Raw genomic sequence first — 22,008 nt, forward strand, 5'->3', positions numbered from 1 at the left:
CTATTAATGATGATATATGGTTTTTGAGCCTCAGTAACTGGGGAAATTGTGATTCCCTTGATAGTAACTGAGAAGCTAGGAAGAGGCTTAGAGGAAAGACAATAATTTCTGTTTGAGACATATTTATGTTAAGATCTCTATGGGACATCCAATTTTAGATGTCTAATGAGCACTTGTGGATGTAAGAGTAGAGGTCAGTAGAGAGACTGGGGCTATATAAATATTGTTTTGAATCACCTGTATAGCAATGATAATCAAGTTAATGGGAACTGATAATATCACTAAGTTAGAGAGTTTTGAGGTAGAAAATGGAGATCTAGACAGAACTGTGATACCCAAAGTGGGCACTACTGCCCCCTGGTGGGTGCTGCAGCGATCTAGGAGAGTGGTGATGGCCACAGGTGCATTTATCTTTCCTATTAATTGCTATTAAAATTAAAAAAAATAATTTCTAGGGGGGGCTAAATATTTTTTCTGGAAAGGGGAGTGGTAGGTTAAAAAAGTTTGGGAACCACTGAGATAGAACCTTAGGGGATACCCACAGTTAGTACGTATGACTTAGTTGATCCAGCAAAGAAAGGAAGAATGAGGAATGATCACACAAAGAGAAGGAGAATTAAGATAAGGAATCTTGAGGGGAAAAAAAAACTATAGTGAAGAGAATATTAAGAAGAGCATGATCATCTTCAAAAACATTGTCAAAAGCTTCAGAATTGTAAAAAGATTGAGGATTGCAAACAATCTATTTAGATATGGCAATTAAGAAATTATTTGTAATTTTTGAGTAAGTAAATCTAAGTTGAATAATGAAATTCGAATCCTTACTGCTAAAAGTTTAGAAGAAAGTGGGTGGAGAAGAAGTCAAGGGACAAATTTTATATAACTTTCTCAAGGAGTAATCTATGAAAGGGAAATGACATACTAGATATCTAGGAGGGATTGTTGGAACTAATGAGGTGGTTATTTTTAAGGAAAGCAGAGACATGGACATGTTTGTTAGCAAGGAAATAATCAGTAGACAGGGAAAGATTAAAAATCAGTGAAAATGTGGTGATGATAGAGGGAGCAATGTGGTAAAGAAGATAAGATAAAAAGGCCTAAATTGGAGATGTAGGGGGATTTACCTTGACAAGAAGGATTAAGTGAGACATTATGCATCATTAGGTGAGACAGGGGTGAAGGTGTAGATTATCATCTGTATGATTTGAGATAAGGAAAAGTGGAGAAGTGGGAGCTTTACTAAAATAGCCTCTTTTTTCAGTGAAATATGAGTAAGATTTGTCAGTGAGAAGGTATGGGAAGGGGATGTTATAAGAAGTTTGAGGATGATTGAAATGATTCAGGAAAGTCACTGGGGTGACTTAGTGACTTGCTTAGAAAGATGTAAAAAATTTTTGCCTTATTGAAGTGGAGAAGAAAGGCAAAAAGTGTTTCAGCTACCATGGACCAAACAGTGGCTCTAAATATTGTTACAGTAGTAAATGAAGCATCTCATACACCAAGAATTCATTTATATCTGAAGGCAAATAATGAACACCGCCTATGTATATAGTGATAGTCTTTTCTCCCCTTCTCATGAATATCAGTTAATGCAAAGCTTCTTTGCATGCAATATAGACTGTATCTGAATAATAGTAACTAAATATTGATATAGATTTCCAGTTTATAAAGTGTTTTGAATACATTATCAATTTTAATAAAGACAACAACTCTGTGACAAGGTATTATTATTCCTTGATTTATAGAGATTTATAGAGATTTATAGAGGTTAAGAAACTTTACTTTGGTCAAATAGCTAATTAGTGGGATTTGAGGTCAAGTATCTTTTTAGCAGAAGTTTCATGACATTCCACAAAAACAAACTAATTTGTAAGAACAATAATGTATGATGGTCAACTGTGAATGACCTCCCTACTATCCATAAGGCAAGGAGTCAGTGAGACTCAGGAAAAAAAAGATGGAATCTGAATATAAATTGAAACATAGTATTCTTGATTTTATTTTCTCTATGAGTTTTTCCCTAATGAAAGCAATATGTGAATTATTTCATAACCTGACATACATTGAAATACATAGTATATGTACAACCTATATAATATTACCTGCCTTCATGGGGAGGTGAGAGGGAAGTGAAGGAGAGAAGAGGAAGAGAGAGAAAGAGAGAGAGAGAGAGAGAGAGAGAGAGAGAGAGCGCATGGATTGCAAAATATCAGAAAAGGAAAACTGAAAAATTGTATTGACATATAATCTGGAAATATAAGAATTTATTATAATAATTAAAAATAATAATTCATTGAAGGAAGGATGCATTAGAAAGAATTGACATATTGGATCCGTGGGAAAAATATTGGAGTTGAGATCCAAAACTAGGATTCTAATCATAATCTAATACTCCTAACTTCCTAATTGGTCTCTCTGTTTCTGGTCTCTCTCTCCACCAATCTATCCTAAAAGATTTGCCAAATTTATATTCCTAAAATACAGAAATGACCAGGTCACCTATCTACTCCAAAATTTTTTAATGACTTCCTATTGGCTACAGGATAAAATAATTATTTTTAAAGTATAGTTTTTAAAGCCTTCAAAAATAGTTCTGACCTTTCTTTCCAGGAATATTTATTTATATTACCTTTCTTCTTACACTTTCTATCCCAAACTGGACTTCCCTGCTCTCCAAACTAGATTTTGAAATGCATTCCTTTTGACCTAGAGGTGGAATTTCCATGGCAACTTCTCATTTCAGTCTTGTAGAATCTTTTGCTTCCCTCACACCCAAGGGCAAGTGCCAGAGGCCTTTCCTGATTTACCACATTCTCATTCCTCTTTTGCTTTTGGAAATGACTGCGTATTACTTCTTGACATGGAATCTGGAGGAGACCCCAACCTTGTGGCCTGGTGGGACCTGATGAAACCCAAGTTTTAGATTTGGCTCGTGAGTTGGAGACCCCCAAAACTTGTATCTGTTCCCATGTGGATCCACCCTAAAGGGAATCTCAGACTAGCAGTTGCAGACTGAATGATGGATCCTGGGGTAAATGCTAAACACCCTTTTGTCTTAGGTAGTCTTTTTTTGGTCCTTGCCATTTCTTTTTCAAATCTTTTGCTGAATTGAATTCAACATTTAGCAACAATGATATTTGATAATTGTTTGAGTCTCTGAAATTTTCTTGACTTTCTTTGGTCTTATAATAAAAAGAACTATTTTCTTGTGATTCTTAGGGATCCTTCTAAGGATTATTTGTGCTTCACTGATCATCTGAATAGTCTATACTTTGAATCCTATTGTTTTATTTCTCTTTCACAGTAACTTAAAAAATATTCTCAATGTCCCCAAATTATTTATGAGAGGGAATCACAAATTGAGAGATTAAAGAGGTGATCTAGCCCAAGTGCTTCATTTAAAAAATACATACACTAAGACCAAAGGAAGTGGTTTACTAAAGGTAAAAAGCAGAGCTGGAACTTGAACTTAGGCCTTCTAATTCTATGTACCGATTTCTTTCAATTTAATTATTGATATACATGTTATATTCCCAATTTTTTTAATACAGGGATTTTTTTGCCTTCATGTGCAAGATACTATCTTGCACAGAGTAAGTCCTTGACGAATTGAATCCAAATGATCGCTCAAGTCTTTAGTAACTACTTTAGTGTTCTACTAACTTCTATTTCTCCCTCTGAATTTTTTAAAGCAAAATTTACCTCAATACTGAGAGACAACATGGCTCTGAATTACTAAAATGTTTTTTTGATGGCTCTATTGTTGCATAATTGCAGGTTCCCCATCTGAATTGGTAAAGAACCAATCTTTGCTTGAGTATCCTCTTTGAAGTCTAAGCATTCCTGCTAATGGTTCCCAGAATTGAATTACAAAAATGCTAGAGTCAGTGAGTTTTCTACAAATGCTTCAGAGATTTAAAACTCCCTCTAACAATACTACAAATCTGGAGTTAATTGCATTTCAGGGTGCAATGAAAGGTATATCTCTTCAATACAATTTTCCTTAATTAGTACAAACACTTGTCCCCTGGAAAGGTGGAAATGAAAGACTTGATTTTTTGTTTGTTATATGTTTTTTTTTAATTATTTTATATATGCACCGAGGGCTCTTCTGCAGGATAAACAAATCCTTATTAAATTTTAAAAAATAAATATTATGTATAATTATGGTGAAAGATAGCTATGAATTCATTCTGCTTGAATGAGGTTCCTACAGCATTAATCTTATATATTTTTTTAAAGAAACTAAAGGCAAGCAATGGACATTTATTTTAATAGAGTTAATCATTATTGAGGAAAATAATGGTTCCATGGGGCAGTAGCTACCTGATAATATAGTTCTCCACTTAAATAAATCATGGTATAAATATATTATTTAGGAAATATATGCACCCCAGATAAGCCTTCATTATAGCTTTTATTTATCTCTGGATTTAAGGTGGTAGTATTGTAGATAAAATATTAATAGTTTTACTATATATTTCACAGTTTCTAGAAGTATCAATAAGAAAATGTATGCCCCAGGTTTTATAATCACAATGCACTATATTATTAGTTACTATGTTAATAATAATCACTCATGATAATTAACATTTTCTGAATATTAGGCCTTACTCTAGGAAATTAGGTGGTTGCTTATAAGGTATAATTTGAAGGGCACTGCTGTATACCATTTATCTTCCCCATCAGCTTATAAAAATGCCCACAATCTCCACTATTAGAAATTCATATCTTTGAATTAAGACAACTGGTTTTAATTATAAAATTTATATAAAATCTGTATTCTCAGCCATTAATAATTTTGAATGTATTTATTTTTCAGTGTTTCATAAATTAAAAAAAAATCAAGGCCTAAAATAATAAGACAAGGAATAGACAAGTTTTGCTGAAGTAAAGATCAAAGGGTAAAGGGGAGAACAGGATGAAAAGCTTGGACAAATCAAACAATGGGCAATTGGAGATAGCACAAAATTTTCATTAAGTGTATGGGGGTGGGTGGAAACTAATCAGGAAGTCTAGAAAGGGAGTGAAATTCATTCAGATATTTTGATGAGCAACTACTCTTTGCAGAGAATGGGTCATGAAACCATGAATACTAAGGTGATATACCAAGCCAGAGGTAGTACCAGTCCACAGATATCTTAGATCTTAAGAGGGAAAAGAAAGCATGTTTAAAGTAATTATAAAAAGCCATATTACACATCATAAGACAGGCTGCCTCACTACCATTATATTCTGAGTTTGAGTTTATTCTTCCCTTTGATGATTATGTTTTTGCTAAAGAGCATAATCTAGATTTGATTAATTTATTCAATATTTTATGCAATCCTCCTATACTTTCAGTAATCCCTTCCTAGTCCAGTTCCTGGTCTCTGAACCTACAAACTATAGTGTCTCATCTTATAACTTCTCTCAGCACCTGGTGTTTCCTTACCCTAAAATATTCAAATGCTCTTGCAGCATTTTCAAACTAGAATTTCCTTCTGTATAAATCACTCCTCCTTCCTTACACTGAGATAGAAAAACAAAGGCAGAAGTTTTCTCTAGTTTGAATTCCATGTTAGAAGTACAGTTAGTATAGCACTCTGTGCTACCGTAATTCTCAGCTAAAGAAAAAGAACAAAAAGGAAGAAAATAGTGTATGTATGACATTATACCAGTCCTGAAGGAAAGGAGACTGGTGTCTAGCTGTGGGCAGTTTTGTTACTCCAGAAGTCATTGGAGCAAAGACCTAGGCCAGTGTAATATGAATTACCCAGCATAGGAGATTACTTTTCCCCTCTATCCAGCCCCAGGAGAAACTGATATCAAAAAACCAGGAGTCAGTAATTAAGTGATAGGAATATAAGGTGGAAAGACTAAAATTACCAAAATTCACGGGAGGAAAAAACAGAGATAAAAACTTTGAATATAACTAGAGAATAGGAATAGGAATGGTATTAGTAATGGAAGGGAATATAGCCCTAGATCAGACAAATGAGTCCAGATGTTTATGAATAAATATTGTGAAACAAAAGAAAATCAACTGACAACTTGTGAGTCATAGGATGGATCATGAAGGGTCTGTAAAAGAGCATGAAACCATAGCAAGTTATTCCTGAATGATTTAAACAAGGGGGAAAAAGTATTGTAGAAACAGAATTTAACACTTGCAAAACAGAAATAGTTGACAGTAAGAAAATTTGAACCCATCAAAAAAAAAAAAAAAGAAAAGGCAGCAATAACATTTAAAAAATTATCTCTATATAAGTCAATCAAATTGATCTTGAAATTGAGATTTGTAGTCCACTTAAGAATTATAGTCTCGGGGGGCAGCTGGGTAGCTCAGTGGATTGAGAGTCAGGCTTAGAGATGGGAGGTCCTAGGTTCAAATCTGGCCTCAGACACTTCCCAGCTGTGTGACCCTGGGCAAGTCACTTGAGCCCCATTGCCCACCCTTACCACTCTTCCACCTAGGAGCCAATACACAGAAGTTAAGGGTTTAAAAAAAAAGCATTATAGTCTCCAAGAAGAACCTAGCAAGTTAAAAAAAACAACCTCAATGTCATACTGTAAGAAACAATACATGAAATCTGCCTAGAAATTCCGAACATTAGAAAATAAAGTTGTAACCAAAAGAATCTGCAGATTACCTCCAGGAAAAACAAAAACAAAACAGCAAATTGGTGCTGCACATTCTGAGACAAGCTGATAAAATTTAACAATTCCATTGACAATAAATTCTGAAAACTACCAGAGAAAAGACATTTTAATACAAAGAATAAGAAACTCAAATAGCACAAGACTATGCTATATTCATCAGAAGTTGAAAAGAATTAGAATTGGGCAAGTGAAAACTAATGATTCCATGAGACACCAAGAAATGATTTTTAAAGTGAAAAGAAAAAGTAGAAGTAAATAACTCATCAGAAAAATGATTTACCTGTAAAATAAATTTAAGATAGATAATTTAAGAATTTTTGGGCTACCTGAAAGCATGATCAAAGGAATAGTCTAGGCATCCAATTTCAAGAAACTACATAGAGTTGATTTATACTGAAATTATGTCCAGAAATAAATGAAGGGTGAAAAAGAGGGAATCACTGGGTGAAAGGGAAAGGGAAAGGGAGAATGGGAAAGTTTTCTCACTTAAAAGACATAAATAAGAATGATTATATTGGAGAGGAAAATGAGAAGGGTGGTAGGCAATGTTTAATCTCACTCTCATTGGTATTGGCTAAAAGAGGGAAGAATATAGATACACACTCAGTTGTGTATAGAAAAGTAAATTACCCAGATGGGAAGTAGGAGGGTGAAGGGTTAATAGAAAAGAGGGGGATGAGTTCATCCATAACCTGGAAACAGACAGAAGAATGGATTAGAAATAAGAATCCAACAATATGCTGTTTAAATGAGACACACATGGAAGAGAGACACAGAATTAAAATAAAAGGCTGTAGCAAAATCTAAAATTTAGCTGAAATAAATAAAGATGGGGTAGAAATTATGATCTCAGATTAAACATAGCAAAAATAGACTTAATTAAAAGAAATAATCAGGGAAACTACTTTTTCCTAAAAGGAACTATAAGTAATGAAGTAGTATAAAATTTTTATAGTAAGTTTCTTATAAAATCTCATTTCTCAAATACATATGGAACTGCATATTTTGAAAATAAGAGCCATTCCCCAATTGATAAATGGATATGAATAAGCAAATCAGAATAGGAAATCAAAGCTGTATATAGTCATATGAAAAATTCTCTAAATCACTATAAAGAAAAATTAAAACAAATCTGAGGTACCCCCTCACACCTATCTGAAATCATGAATGAGCTGTTAGTGGAGTTGTGAACTGATCCTACTATTCTGGAAAGCAATTTGGGACCATGCCCTAAGGCAACAGTCAGGAACCTTTTTGGCCATTAGAGCCATTAACACCTGTGGAAGGAGGAGGAATTGAGGTGAAAGGCGATGGAATATGGGGCACATCCTGGGGCTCTGCCCGGACTGGCAGGTTGGGAGGTGGAGCCAGATATGGCTGGAGAGCCATATGTTGCCGACCCCTGCCCTAAGGTGTATAAAGCTGTGCCTACCTTTTGAACCCATAATATAATGACTAGATTAGTAGCCCAAAGAGATCAAAGGAAAAGGAAAGTGACTTATAGGTATAAAACTATTCATAATGGCTCCTTTTGTTTTGGCAAAGAATTGTAATATGCCAAGTTTTGGCACATGATTGTGATGGAATATTATTTTGCTTTAAGAAATGTTAGAGAAGGGGAGCTAAGTGACTTGGAAATCTGGAGTGAGGAGCACCTGGGTTCAAATCTGACCTCAGACATTGCCTAGCTGTGTGACCCTTGGCAAGACATTTAACCTCAATTTCTTAGCCTTAGAATCATTAATTAGTATCAATTCTAAGACAGAAGGTGATGGTTTCAAAAAAGAAAAAAATGATATGTTCTCTATCAAGTATGATCCATATCTAATTTGTTCCCAAGGCCTACTGGTTTTTCTTTTTTTTTTCTTTTTTTTTTAACCCTTGTACTTTGGTGTATTGTCTCATAGGTGGAAGATTGGTAAGGGTGGGCAATGTGGGTCAAGTGACTTGCCCAGGGTCACACAGCTGGGAAGTGGCTGAGGCCGGGTTTGAACCTAGGACCTCCTGTCTCTAGGCCTGACTCTCACTCCACTGAGCTACCCAGCTGCCCCTTAAATTTTATTTTTATTTTATTTTTTTATTTTAAACCCTTAACTTCTGTGTATTGACTTATAGGTGGAAGAGTGGTAAGGGTAGGCAATGGGGGTCAAGTGACTTGCCCAGGGTCACACAGCTGGGAAGTGTCTGAGGCCGGATTTGAACCTAAGACCTCCCGTCTCTAGGCCTGGCTCTCAATCCACTGAGCTACCCAGCTGCTCCCTTCTGGTTTTTCATTTAAAATACCACTCAGATCTCTTTATTCTTTTCGATTTTCCTTATGCCTAGAGCCTAAATACTTATAATTGGAGAATTATAATATTTTAGTCATTGGCTTCTCTGTTTCTCATTTCTCCCTAAAGTTGATCTATTATGTATATTGCTGCCAAATCAATCTTTCTGAAACACTACTTTTATCATGAACCTGATCTACATGGATGCTCTACATCACAGGAGCTGTGATGACTCTCTATTTCCTAGCACATGAAATCCTTGACTTTCATAATAACTCAGTAATCTGGTTCTACCCTGTGTTATCATTTTACTTCTCAGTTTTCATCCAGTTGCTGGGTTTCTTTATTCCCTTCTAATTTTTGCTTCTCTATTTGGTCCCTCATCTTGAATAGCCTCCCCTTTCCTTCTCATCCATCAAAATGGCCTAGGTCAAATCATGTATCTTCTAAGAAGCCTTAAGTGGTCTAGTTTTTAATAATTTTGGAAATACTGGTACTGTTGTAAGAGGGAAATAGGTTTTAAAGCATTTTGGAAGTTTAGAAAGGCAGGCAGGAACTGAGAGTCCAACCTGGAACACCATGGACTCTAAAAGGCAGTTGGGGTTTTGAAAGAGTTGAGAAATCACTGACCTGAGAGACCTGTGATTTTGGGGGGATTTCTAAGCAATACCTGGGACCTTAAACTACCAGGATTAAGGAGTAGAGGTTGAGATTTCTGACTTGCTTAGTGGACAAGCAAAGCCAATCGCCCTGATTTTCTCTGAAGAGTTATTTGGCTGGTCCCTGTGCTCTTTGAGTATACTTGGACTACTTCTGATCAAGATCAATATTGACCATCTACATGAGATCCCATTTGTCCCTTGTGTCTCAGCTGCCTGTTTAGTGTAGGGTAGGGATTTCCAAGAACTTCAACTTTTAACCCTGAATTTGGTCCTTAGTGTTTTAGGTTAAGTGTAACCTCTGCCATCATCTCTAATCCTATAGTTGTATTAAATCTGTATTTTATAATTCTTTGGTCCCAATCGACTCACTTGTTAGTTTCACTGACTCCCAGGCTAGGTGGATCTGTGGTAGCAGTTGGTATCAACTGCCAATCCATAATGTCCCATTCCTTGTACTTTGGTGGAGTTTGTGTTTCCCCAGTTTGTTATTTCCAGTCTATTATCCCTGTCCAAACAGTTCTCCTTCTCCCCTTTCTCTAAACCCAGTAATATTTAAGTTACCCACAAGTGTTTCCCCATAAGATTATGTACTATAAACTTTAGGGGCTGATTATATATATGATTTTCTATTGCTTTATTGTTTTATATATGTCTTTATCTCTTCAGTTAGATTTTTGAAAGATTCTGTTAGGACTTTTTTATAATTCAATATTCTCCAAAGCACTAATCAAAAAAGTATTCAATAAAAACTCATAAACCAATAGATTGAAATACTATTTTCTAGGGGCAGCTGGGTAGCTCAGTGGATTGAGAGCCAGACCTAGAGACTGGAGGTCCTAGGTTAAAATCTGTCCTCAGACACTTTCCAGGTGTGTGACTCTGGGCAAGTCACTTAACCCCCATTGCCTAGCTCTTACCACTCTTCTGCCTTGGAGCCAAAACACAGTATTGATTCTAAGACAGAGGGTAAAAAATTTACGATATTTATCAATTATAGATATAATCATTTAACTCCAAAAACTTTTTTCTTCCTCAGAAAGAAAAATTTCTTGCAAATATGCAACATTTAACAAGACATTTGATTTCAGAATAAACTTTTCTTTTCTAAAAATGACTTGTTCCCCGTCTATAAAATTCATTTTTCACTGGTCATTATTCACAACAGTTAGGATGATTTTAGGGACATATCCAGGATATTTATATTTATTTATTGATGATAACATATAGTACTAGGAATGAAATTTGTAGGTAGTATAAAGCCACTTTCAGAAGGGTATCAAAATTACCTTTTTTTTTCTTCTTCCCCATAATATAACAAAGAGGTTTCCCAGGAGTAGACTGTTTGAGAAAACAAATTTATTCTTGTGATGAGAGAACCACTAATTTTAAAAATGTTGAGACCTTTCTCATTTAACTATCATGTCTAATTGGAGAGGTCAGGTGCTCCCATTGTTAGTCTTCCTCTGTCACTTTCCCCTCTCTCAGAGGTTTTAGATACATTTTCATAGTGAAATATATTCTTATTACATTCTTTTCCTTCCCCTTTATGATGAGCTATTTTAGTAAATGCCAAATAACTGAATTATTCTCCTTAATTCCTGCATAGCAGATAGACAGACAAGCAGACAGATAGATAGATAGATAGATAGATAGATAGATACTCAGAAATCTATTTTTCTTCCTCAAGCCCAAAAGCTACATGTATGATTTTAAGATTAAGTGCTTAAATAATATATTTTATATTCATTTAATTTTTTATAATCCAAGGCTAATCAAATCAAGTTATTCATAAACCAGAAGTAATTAAATGATATTACAGCATTACTTTTTAGAGTGAGGAACAATGGGACCCCACTTTCTTATAACTACATTTAAATAACTGAAATAACTTCATTTGACTGTACCTTACTAAGCTATTAGCACTGTCTGGATCTTGAGCAGCCACTGTGCCAACCACTGTTCCAATCTTCTCATTCTCATGAACATCCATAACATAGGAAGGCATCGAAAAGAGTGGTGGTTCATCAACATCTCCCACGATGATCTTCAACATGGTGACATCCTTAAATGGGCCCAAGTGAGAAAATCGGAAATCAAGATGTGTATTTGCTCCTTCTATGTTGAGGGTATAGGACTTCTTCTTTTCATAGTTCAGTGGCTATGGAAACAAAAGAGAATTTCAGCTTTCACTAGTGATTTGAATTAAGTTGCCAAACTTAGACTTTCTCCTTCCATTAGAAAATGACAGTCCCCAATTGACAAATGCTTAAAGGACATGAATAGGCAGTTCTCAGATAAAAAGAAAAAATCAAAAATATCAACAAGCACATGAAAAAGTGTTCTAAATCTCTCTTGATTAGAGAAATGTAAATAAAAACAACTCTAAGGTACCACCTCACACCTAGCAGATTGGCCAGTCTGGTAGCAAAGGAAAATAATAAGTGTTGGAGGTGTTGTGGCAAAATCTGGATGTTAATACACTGCTGGTAGAGTTGTGAAATGTAGTATAGAGAGAGGGGGTCATGATAGTTTTTTCAAGCTTTGGCTGAGTTCTGTAATCAGTTAGGGGTTTGGAATCTTGAGAGAGAAAAGTCAGTTGGTTTGTGAATCTCGTGGAGAGAGTTTCAGACCTGCTGAGCTGCTTCCTTACTTATCTGTAGAATTGAAATTTAGCCTAGCTTTGAAATATTTATTTAAGAATTGTTACTTTAGATAAACCCTTTGTATCTTCATTTCCTTTATTATTTCCTAACTTCCTTCCCTTACCTTATATGTCTGTGGAGTTAATAAGGAGAGTAATTAGAGAGGAGTTCAAATCTGTGTAGGGTTTAACTATAATTTGACAGTATTGTATATAAAGAAAGTAGTCAGGCATCATTTATTCCCTTTAGATAACAAGAGCACCTTGTAAACTGAGTTAAGGCAGGTCCTTGCTCAGACTCCATCTCTGCCTCCCTTCCCCCACCTGAGGTTCCTGAGACAACTGTTAGGGTTTCCTCAATCCACTTTCCTGACAAATCATCCTTTAAAGATAATAAACCCTTTTGTGTTTCAACAGACCTATTAGTATAATTTGTCAGTTACTTATTAAGAGAGGGAAGAAGAGGGAAAGAACTAACATACTCTGGGCTTGAAGGGAAGCCGGGGTATCCATCTTGAAGGAAGGCATAACTTCGAAACAAGTCCCTTCCTGTGAAATTAACTAAAGCCTGTAGTTAATTTCAGTTCAGTCTATTTCCCTCAGTTTGTGTTTAAGTCTGAGTCCTAGTCTATAAGCCCTGCTGTCTTTGCCTGTTTAGATTAATTCTCCCTCTCCCTGAAGATCTTGTTCCTTCAGTGATATACTCCCTGACTTCATCCCATATTATATCCTGAATCTCCTTATTCAAGCCTATCTGTAACCTAGATTACCTACCTAGCAAGTCCCTGACAACCTCATTTCAAAATCCCCTTTTACCACCCACCTTTCCTCAAATTATCCGCATTACAGAATTGATCTAACCATTCTGGAAGGCAATTTGGAACTTTGCCCAAAGGGTGCTAAAAGAATGCCTGCCCTTTGACCTAACCATACCACTGCTGGGTTTGTAGCCCAAAGAGATCATAGGGAAAAAGACTTGTAAAAAAATTGTAGCCATGCTCTTTGTGGTGGCAAAAACCTGGAAAATGAGGGTATGTCCTTTGATTGGGGAATGGCTGAACAAATTGTGGTATATGTTGGTGATGGACTGCTATTGTGCCAAAAGAAATAATGAACTGGAGGAATTCCATGTGAACTGGAATGAACTCCAGGAATTGATGCAGAGTGAAGGGAACAGATCCAGGAGAACATTGTACACAGAGACTGATATGCTGTAGCATAATAGAACATAATGGACTTCTCTGTTAGCAGCAATGCAAGAATCCAGGACAATTCTGAGGGACCTATGAGAAAGAATGCTATCCACATGCAGAGAAAGAACTGTGGGAACAGAAACACATTAGAAAAACATATGATGCACTATGTGGTTTGATGAGGATGTGATTGGGGTTTTGATGTTAAAAGATCACTCTACTGAAAATAGAAATAACATGGAAATAGGTTTTGAATAATGATACATGTATAACCCAGTGGAATTGCTTTTCAGCTCTGGGAGGGAAGAGGGGAAGGAAAGAATATGAATCATGTAACCATGGAAAAAATATTCTAAATAAATTTAAATGGAAAAAAGAAAGAAAATGATACTCATAGCTTTAGACTTTAGGATACTAAAGCTTTTTCCTTAGTAATGTGAAAAGTCTGAACAGACACTTTAAATATGAATTTACAGTATAAGACCCATAGTGATATACTTATTGATGCAGCAAGTAGTGTTGGTAGATTGTCCTAAATAGCTGATTTACCTACTCTCTAATTTGGAGGTGAAAGTGAAAAAAAAGAGTATAAAACAGGTTAATTGTCTTATTTCCTCTTTACTCCTCTAATACTGGTAAGGAAGTCCAGGAAATAAATAGTCCCAGAAATTGCCCATAGAAGAACAGGTCATACTCCACTGATACCATGAATTTTCTCATCAAGAGTTTTCCAAATGTTTAGAAAACTATGGAAATCTTAGGACTTTGAATGAGCAGATAAATTAGCAGATACTTTGAATTTGCTATCTATTCTCCAATATCCAGCTGGGAAATTGAGCAACACTCAACATTTTTAATTCAGTAAAGATAGACAGAGAGACAGAGAGACAGAGAGACAGACAGATAGATAGATAGATAGATAGATAGATAGATAGATAGAAATATAGATAAATGAATGAATAAATAAAGTTAGTATTTTAGATAATAGGCTAGAAGGATACTTGTGCTATTCTAAATTGGTAAATTTTTATTTTTTTCTTCACTTGCTTAGCTCTTTTTAGACATAAATGGAATAAAGTAAAATTGTATATTTACCACTGAGGATAAGAATAATGAGCAATATAAATAACTTTTTATGTCTTTTTCTTTTTTGCCTTAAAAAAGTACAAAAAATTAAAATTCTTCATTATTTTTAAGATGGTGATATGAAAATAAATCATGATGGGAAGATTAATATTAATATTAGGTAGCAGGATAGTGCAGTGGATATAATGATGAGTCATAAAGACTTAGGTTCAAATGTGGTCCAAGATGTTTATTAGTTCTGTGACCCTTGGCAAGTCACTAAGCTATCACAGTCCCACTTTCCTCCTCTGAGGAATGAGGAAAACAAGGACAATAATAGCATCTATTTCACAAGGTTGTGGGGAAGATAAAATAAGATAATATTTGGAAAGCTCGTCACAAACTTTATAAAATGTAAATACTATTAATATCCTAAGCAATGTAAATAATCTTGAATATCAAAATGTTCATATTTCCCTCTGTTGAATAATATGAAATGCAGATATTATAAAGAATGAAATAAAATAGAAACTTTCATTAGTTTTAGCTTGCAGTTTAATAGTTTTTTTCTTAATTCCTTTGGCTCTATAGACTCAAAGACTTTAGCTCATCTTACCCTGTTAGCACAGCTTGTTTGAATATAATTTTAAATTTCCCAAGCAATGGAACTTCCCTACTTTTATTTGGATTCTATTCAGCAATCCAGTATAGCTCACTCACAGATTTAAAGTTCAATATTCAACTTTCATTTTCTGTTTCTTAATTTCTGCTATTACTCTTAGTAATTACTTTTACATACCATTGCTCTTTCTAACTTACAAAATAATTTTCTCCTTCTAAATATTTATACCTTTCAAATAGCTGTAGATTGTTATTATCTTTTCCATCAGTCATTACTCAGCCAGCTGTAGATATTTGGGACTTTTTAATTGTTTCTCATAAATCATTTCTACGATTTCTATAATTATGCTGAGCTTTTAAAAATCTCTATATATTGGTCAGGTGTGCAACTAGATATTTGAAATACCATATGAGATAGAGAATTCTGTGGCTTTATTCTGATTTGATCCCAAAGAGTTTCAAACATCATGGCTGTAAGAATGGAATTTGTGCAAGGGGGATGGGACAGAAGGAGCCAGAGAAGGAGTGACTGATGGTTGGTGACAGTTAATGACAGTTGAGACCAGAGGGAATTCTGGGGGTTTCTCCAGAGGAAGAAGGAGAGGGGAGGACTTCTGGCAGAGGACTGAGTGAGGATAGGAGGTGGACATCTCAGCTTGAATCCAGTCTTGAGGGCTTCCTGAGGATCTTTCTTTGGACATTGAAACCCTGATTCCCTGATCAAAGGCATCCCATTGCTTCTCACCCATTGAGACTTCAACCAATGAGTTAGCTAAGTTTTGGGACTCCATTTTGGGAGTGATCTCTTAGGCTCCATTCCCCATTATCCAACCTTGCTGATAGACCCTTTCCTGTCTAACTTACAATTATAGAGAAGGTTAGAAACAGAAACAGAAGGAGAAGGGGCGGGACACGCTTAGGAGTGGGAACCCCAAAGGTTACCACCTGAGTGACAGACCTCATAGAAATAGAGAAGAGAGCATGCCAAAATCCCTCTTCCCTTTATCCCTTTCCCCAATTCCTAAATTGAAATTAATAAAAGCCATTCATTAGTGAGATAGCATTCCAGAGAGCCTCAGAGACAATGAGGGGTAAGGAAATCACAGCTTGGTCTGGCTGCCTCCATCTTGGCACCAGACCACGCTCTGTGAAGTTGACTGACCTCTGGGGAAGGCTTGTGTAAACCCTGCCCTCATTCAGAATCTGATTGGGGTACCCAATACTTCATCTTATAGAGAAGCCTTGTTCCCAACTCCTGTGGGGCAGCACGGTCATCCAGTTTCGGGGTGACACCCCCTTAAAGTCTCCCAGTGTATATTTTGGAGGAGGGGAGAGCTAGAAGAAAGTCTCATGGTTATAGACTCTATCACCCCTGTATCATAATGGTGGCAACTTGGCTCTCATTATTATTACAATTATGGGAGAGGTTCTCTTATAATTTTGGTAGAGCCAGCTTAGGTAAAGTACCTAAATAATTCCAAAGGGGGGAAAAAGCCTCTGTTTGAATCAGACATCAGCCATTTTTCTTCTAGCTACAGCATAGCAAAGGGGACAAACTTAGCAAGCAAAGAAAATTTAAAGGCATAGTATCATAGTAATTTTACATTCAAACTGGTACTATGGATGCACCATTGGGGAAAACAATTTGTACCATGATGGGAATCCTTACATGGCTATTAAAAAATGATTTTCCTTTGCTCAAATTAAGTGTTCTCTCCCCTTTTTAGATGGTGGAATGCTGGAGGAAAACTTCATGTATGCATCTTTGTAAACAAAGAATGTTCAATGCTCTAGCAAGAAAGTTGAATTTCCTTTTTTGCATATATGCATATATGGTGAAGATGGATTGCAATCCTTATACATTTAAAAATATTACATTGTCCATCTTTGGAAAATTAAAGGACTGGAGGATTATTTTGTCACTCTTCCTGCAATGGGCTCTCCAACTCAATCCCCTCCATTCTATTTCACTGTGTGATGCAGTCCTTTTCACCCTACACTTAATTGACTTCTTTGGTATCTCAAAACCATTATGAAATCCATGTAAATAGAACATTGAGATTTTTTGAGTGCTAACTTTTTAAACTAACTTTTGTTAAAAAAATTATTAGATTTATGATCCTCCACCTTTTATCTCAGAGACTTAGCCCACATTAGTGCCCCAGTACCTGGAATGAACTCTCTCTTCACTTCTACTTCTTAGAATTATTTAGTTCCTTAAACTGCTTATGTAATCTTTTGCATGCAATCTTTCCCGATGACTGCTTTAAAGCATGGACTTTTTATTTTTTATCTTTTTTTTAATACTCTGTCAGGCACATAGTAGATGCTTTAAAATATTGATTAATATATTAATAAGTAAGAATGTAATGCTATGACTTTCACAAAACTCAATCATTTATTTTCCAAGATTTTGGTATCCTGAATATCATGTATATTAAGCTCACAATTAGCCCCCCTATTTTTGCATTTAGCAAAAAAAAGGCTCAACAATAGTCCTCTAAGAATGTATTTCAATAAATACTTAATTTTCATAATGGCAAAAATATACTTCTGGAAGAAAAAAAAGATGCCTATGAATGTAGATAACTACGTATTAATGGCTTAACTCATTGAAATGTTTCATAATATCATTAGTTTCAAAGGGGTATGCTTTGCTATAGTGAAAGTATGTGTTTGTTCAAAATGGTTAATTAAATATTTAAGATAGCCAGAAATGATCTCTCGTCACAGGCTCATGCCTTTGCAAACTGATGAGCAGTAAGAACATGTCTTTCCAGATAGATGTTATCTGACAAAGGGTTATTAATAATAGAGTGAGAAATAGATTTTTCAAAGAAAAACTTGGGCTAAGTCTTTATGCATTTTTGTAGTGAAAGTCATGGAGTTGGAATCACAAGATCTATGCTGGAGTTTTGGTGACAATATTTAAAGGTTGTGTGATTCCAGGCAAGTCATTTAACCTCTGTGAAACTCAGTTTCCTGGTCCATAAAATGTAGATAATAACACAAGTACTATCTATTTAATAAAGCTGGTATGAGGAAAGTGCATTGTAAACCTTAGAACACTATACATACGTGGTTGTTATCATTAGTTTATTGTTATTAACCCTCTTCTTGAGAAGAACTATTCCATAATTTATAAGGAAAGTATGAGGAAGTTAATAGAAAATAAAAGCCAAATTGTACATTGAGCCCTGAAAATAGCAGTTTGGGGAGGAGAAGTGAGAAGTACCAAAAGGATACTTAGACGTGATGGTGAGTATACTCCACTGGTTTCCATAAAGAATCTTTTGCTGAAGGCCAAATCTTGTACACCATACTGTATTTTAGAGAGCTATTTTTTCTGGGCTTCAGAACAAGGACAGTACAATAGGTAGTTGTTTATTGAATTTAGTTGCTTGTTGTATTTAGTCTCCTCAATTAGAATGCGAGATTCTTTAAGGACCGTATCTGTCTTTCCTTTTAGCCCTATTTCTTGGCATAGGACTTAATGCATGGTAAACATATAAATAATGTTCACTGAATTTGTATGGCATAGGTTCCTGATTGAGGAATATGATCATACTCATATATTTTTTCCTGAATAGTCAAGTTCTGCTAACCAAAGAATTTTGATTATCAATGTACAGATGGAATGTTCCATGCTAGGGATTAGTGAGTTGAAACTTGACAGTTTTCTGATGAAGGAATGATATGAACAGTTAGTTAAAGAATTCTTGCTAGCAGATTTATAGAACAGCAATGATTCTGATCTTCAGGGAGATTAGCTGTTCTGCTTTGCTGGCCAAGGTGAGCTACAACAGAGATTAAACACTGAATAGGATTTTAAAAGACTGTCTCATTCTCTTCCAGTCTCCTAAATCAGTATCATGGGAAGGTTAAATTCTCTGAAGCAAAGTATAGTTTTTGAATCATGTTCATTTACAACAGGGAAAATGTTGTAATTAAAGAAATAAGAGGGGAAAAGATGTATAGGATTTATAGCCATAAACTGAACTGTCATAAAAACATCAAAGGAATACTTTAAAGGAAAACATAAACTCATAGAAATTATTATTCATCTCAGAGGAAAATCAGAAATGTATAGGTTAAACAGATTCTAACTGAAAATTGATGTACTTAATTCTAGGTCAAGAGCCAGCATTTATTATCACAACATTACTTTCTAAGACCGTAGGAATATCCTCATTACTTCTCTTCTCAACACTGTTAAAACCAACAAGCACTGTCTTAAAAAGCACACATCACAGGAGTCCTTCTTTTAGAGTCATGGAGTGCAGAAAAGAGTCAACACCTTTTTTTCTCCTTCATCACACATCCTTTCCTCAAATTGACTATATTCTCAGCTCAACTGCTGGAAAATAGTTTTCTGAGTGATTTTCAAAGCACCGAAGGAAACCATAAAAATATAGTGCATAAAAAGTTGTGATTCAAATTTGCACTTGAATTTTCTGTTAGACTTATTCCTAAATTTGACCATCCATCAATCAATGAATATTTATCAAATGTCAAATAAATGCCAATCTTTGTGCTTGGTTCTGAGGATGAGAGTGAAATAGCACACAACTTGAAGAAGTTTCCTTTCTAACAAGGGAAATGAATGTATGCACATCTAGATACCTACAAAATACACATAGACATTTTTTGAGGGGTAATTCAATAGAAGTTGGGAGGAGATCAGGATAGTTATTGTCTGAAAGTGGGTCTTGTTGTGAGTCATGACATAAAAAAGGAATTCTAAAAAGTAAGATGGGAAGAGAAAGTATATCCTAGGAATTTAGAATAGTCATTGTCTTATATAACAGAGAAAAGAGATAGAATGTCATGACATGTGAAGAACAGAAAAAAAGAATACATTTTGGTTGGGGAATAGAGTGCATGAATAGGAGTAATTGATAAATGGTCAAAGGTTATGAGCAGGAAGTTTTCCAAGAAGGAAGGAAATTCAGGTTAACAAAAGATATATGGAGGAAAAGTTGCTCTAAATAGCTGATTTGAAAAAAAGGCAAATTAAAACACATCTGTGGTTATATCTCATACTCATTAAATTGGCACTGGAAAATTCTGGAGAGGCAATGAGAAAACAGGCTCATCAGTACATTTTGGAACTATGCTTCCTCAGATATACTATTATTAAGTGTATGACCTAAAGAAGGAAATGAAAGAAGAAAAGAACATATACACACATTTAATTATATGTTTGGAATATATTGTATGTATTTTATATGTATGTATTAGATTAAATATTTATAGCTGCTCTTTCTATGTGGAAAAGAAGAAAAAACTAAGGAAGAACTGAAGAAGTTCTATTATATGAATTTGATAGAACACTAATATATTATAAGAAATGATAAAAGGGATATTTTGAGAGATACCTGATAAAACTTGCATGAAATGATGCAAAGTAAAGTGGGCATTTTCATTTGTAAACAATTTATACAATAGAAAAGATATTATAAAAATAATAATTAAAACTTTTAAAGAGAATAATTCTTATCTATGCAATGTATGAAAATTATTCCAGAGAACTGATGACTAACCACATAATCTACCTCTGGAAGGAGAGGTTTTAAATTCAGTGTAGAGATTGAAATATTTCTATTTTCCACATTTCCAAGGTATGAATTTTGTTTACATAATATATGTATATACACGTACATTAAAATTATATACAAATATACACATATATATTATATGTGCAGATATAAATACATATTTGGAGACATACAAGAGGTTTTTTTTTTTCTTTTTCTCACTGGAAGTTGATGTGAGGGAGAAAAGGAATGCCATTGCTAATTTTAAAAATACAGTTTGATTTTTAAAAAACAATTTATAATAAGCCTAGGCTGACAGTTTTCAATACCAAATAGCTGTACCTATCTTTGATCCTAGACAAAACGGGAAGCCATTTAAGCTTATTAAGCAAGAGGTTAAACTTATATATGTTCACTAGGTAGTACCCTGAATAGAGTGCCAGGCCCAGAGTCAGGAAGACTCCTATCCTTATGTTCAAATCTGGCTTCAAAGACTTATTAGTTATGCGAACGTGGGAAAATAACAACTTTCTTTATCTCAGTTTCCTCATCATTAAAATGACCTGAAGAAGGAAATGGCAAACCACTTCAATATCTTTGCCAAGAAGACCTCAAATGGTGATCTGAAGAGTTGGACAATGTTGAAAAATTACTCATTTTGAAAAATCACATTTTCAGACCAGTGTTTCAGGTCTATTACTTTGGTAGCAATGAGTAGGAAGGATTGTAGAGGGAAGAGATTAAAGGTATGGAATTAATTTAATAAGCTACTACAAAACTCCAGGAAAGAAATGAAGAATGTGTGACTAGTGGGAGAGTAGTTTCCTTGACAGAAAAAAGGAAATATGGGAAGAGTAATTAATTTAATTATTGGCATAGGGAAAAAGAGAAAAGAAAAACCCAAATGTATAAAAATACATATTGATTGTTCTATGTTCAGGGAATCTTCTGAATATACTTCATACTCTTTACCCTTGGGATGAAGTTAAGAAGCTAGTTTGATTCAATTTAGATCCTAAGGATCCAGTCATAAAGGCATGGGTAATGAACTTTAAAAAAATAAGAGATGTTGAGCTCCAGGAACAAAAGAAGTACCAGAAAACTTGTACCAAAGGGCTTCATATCCTTGAGAATCTTGAATGATGTCATCAGAGATTCTGAACATTAGGGGACTAAAACTGCAAAAGGATCCAAATTTTTGGAGAGTCAGAGATTGGGAACCAAGTGCTTTCTCTACTTTCAGACCACAAATTAACCTATCATACTGTTCTGAACATAGAAGATACATAATAAAATAGTTATCAAAAAAAAGTTATTAAAGTTATAAAAGCACATTGAATACTGATTGCTATATAAATATAGTAAATAATAATAATA

The 22,008-nt window shown here is 34.8% G+C and overlaps 1 protein-coding gene across 1 annotated transcript in view; it reads right to left on the reverse strand.

Annotated features, from left to right (window-relative positions):
* Nucleotides 1-22,008, reverse strand: part of CDH18 (cadherin 18) — a 434,071-nt gene that overhangs the window by 132,710 nt on the left and 279,353 nt on the right. The window contains exon 6 of the mRNA XM_044657893.1: nt 11,479-11,732. Coding sequence (XP_044513828.1) covers nt 11,479-11,732 — 254 coding nt within the window. The remainder of the gene's footprint in view (nt 1-11,478; nt 11,733-22,008) is intronic.

This window comes from Gracilinanus agilis, chromosome 1 (assembly GCF_016433145.1).
Source record: "Gracilinanus agilis isolate LMUSP501 chromosome 1, AgileGrace, whole genome shotgun sequence".
Taxonomy (NCBI): Eukaryota; Metazoa; Chordata; class Mammalia; order Didelphimorphia; family Didelphidae; genus Gracilinanus; species Gracilinanus agilis.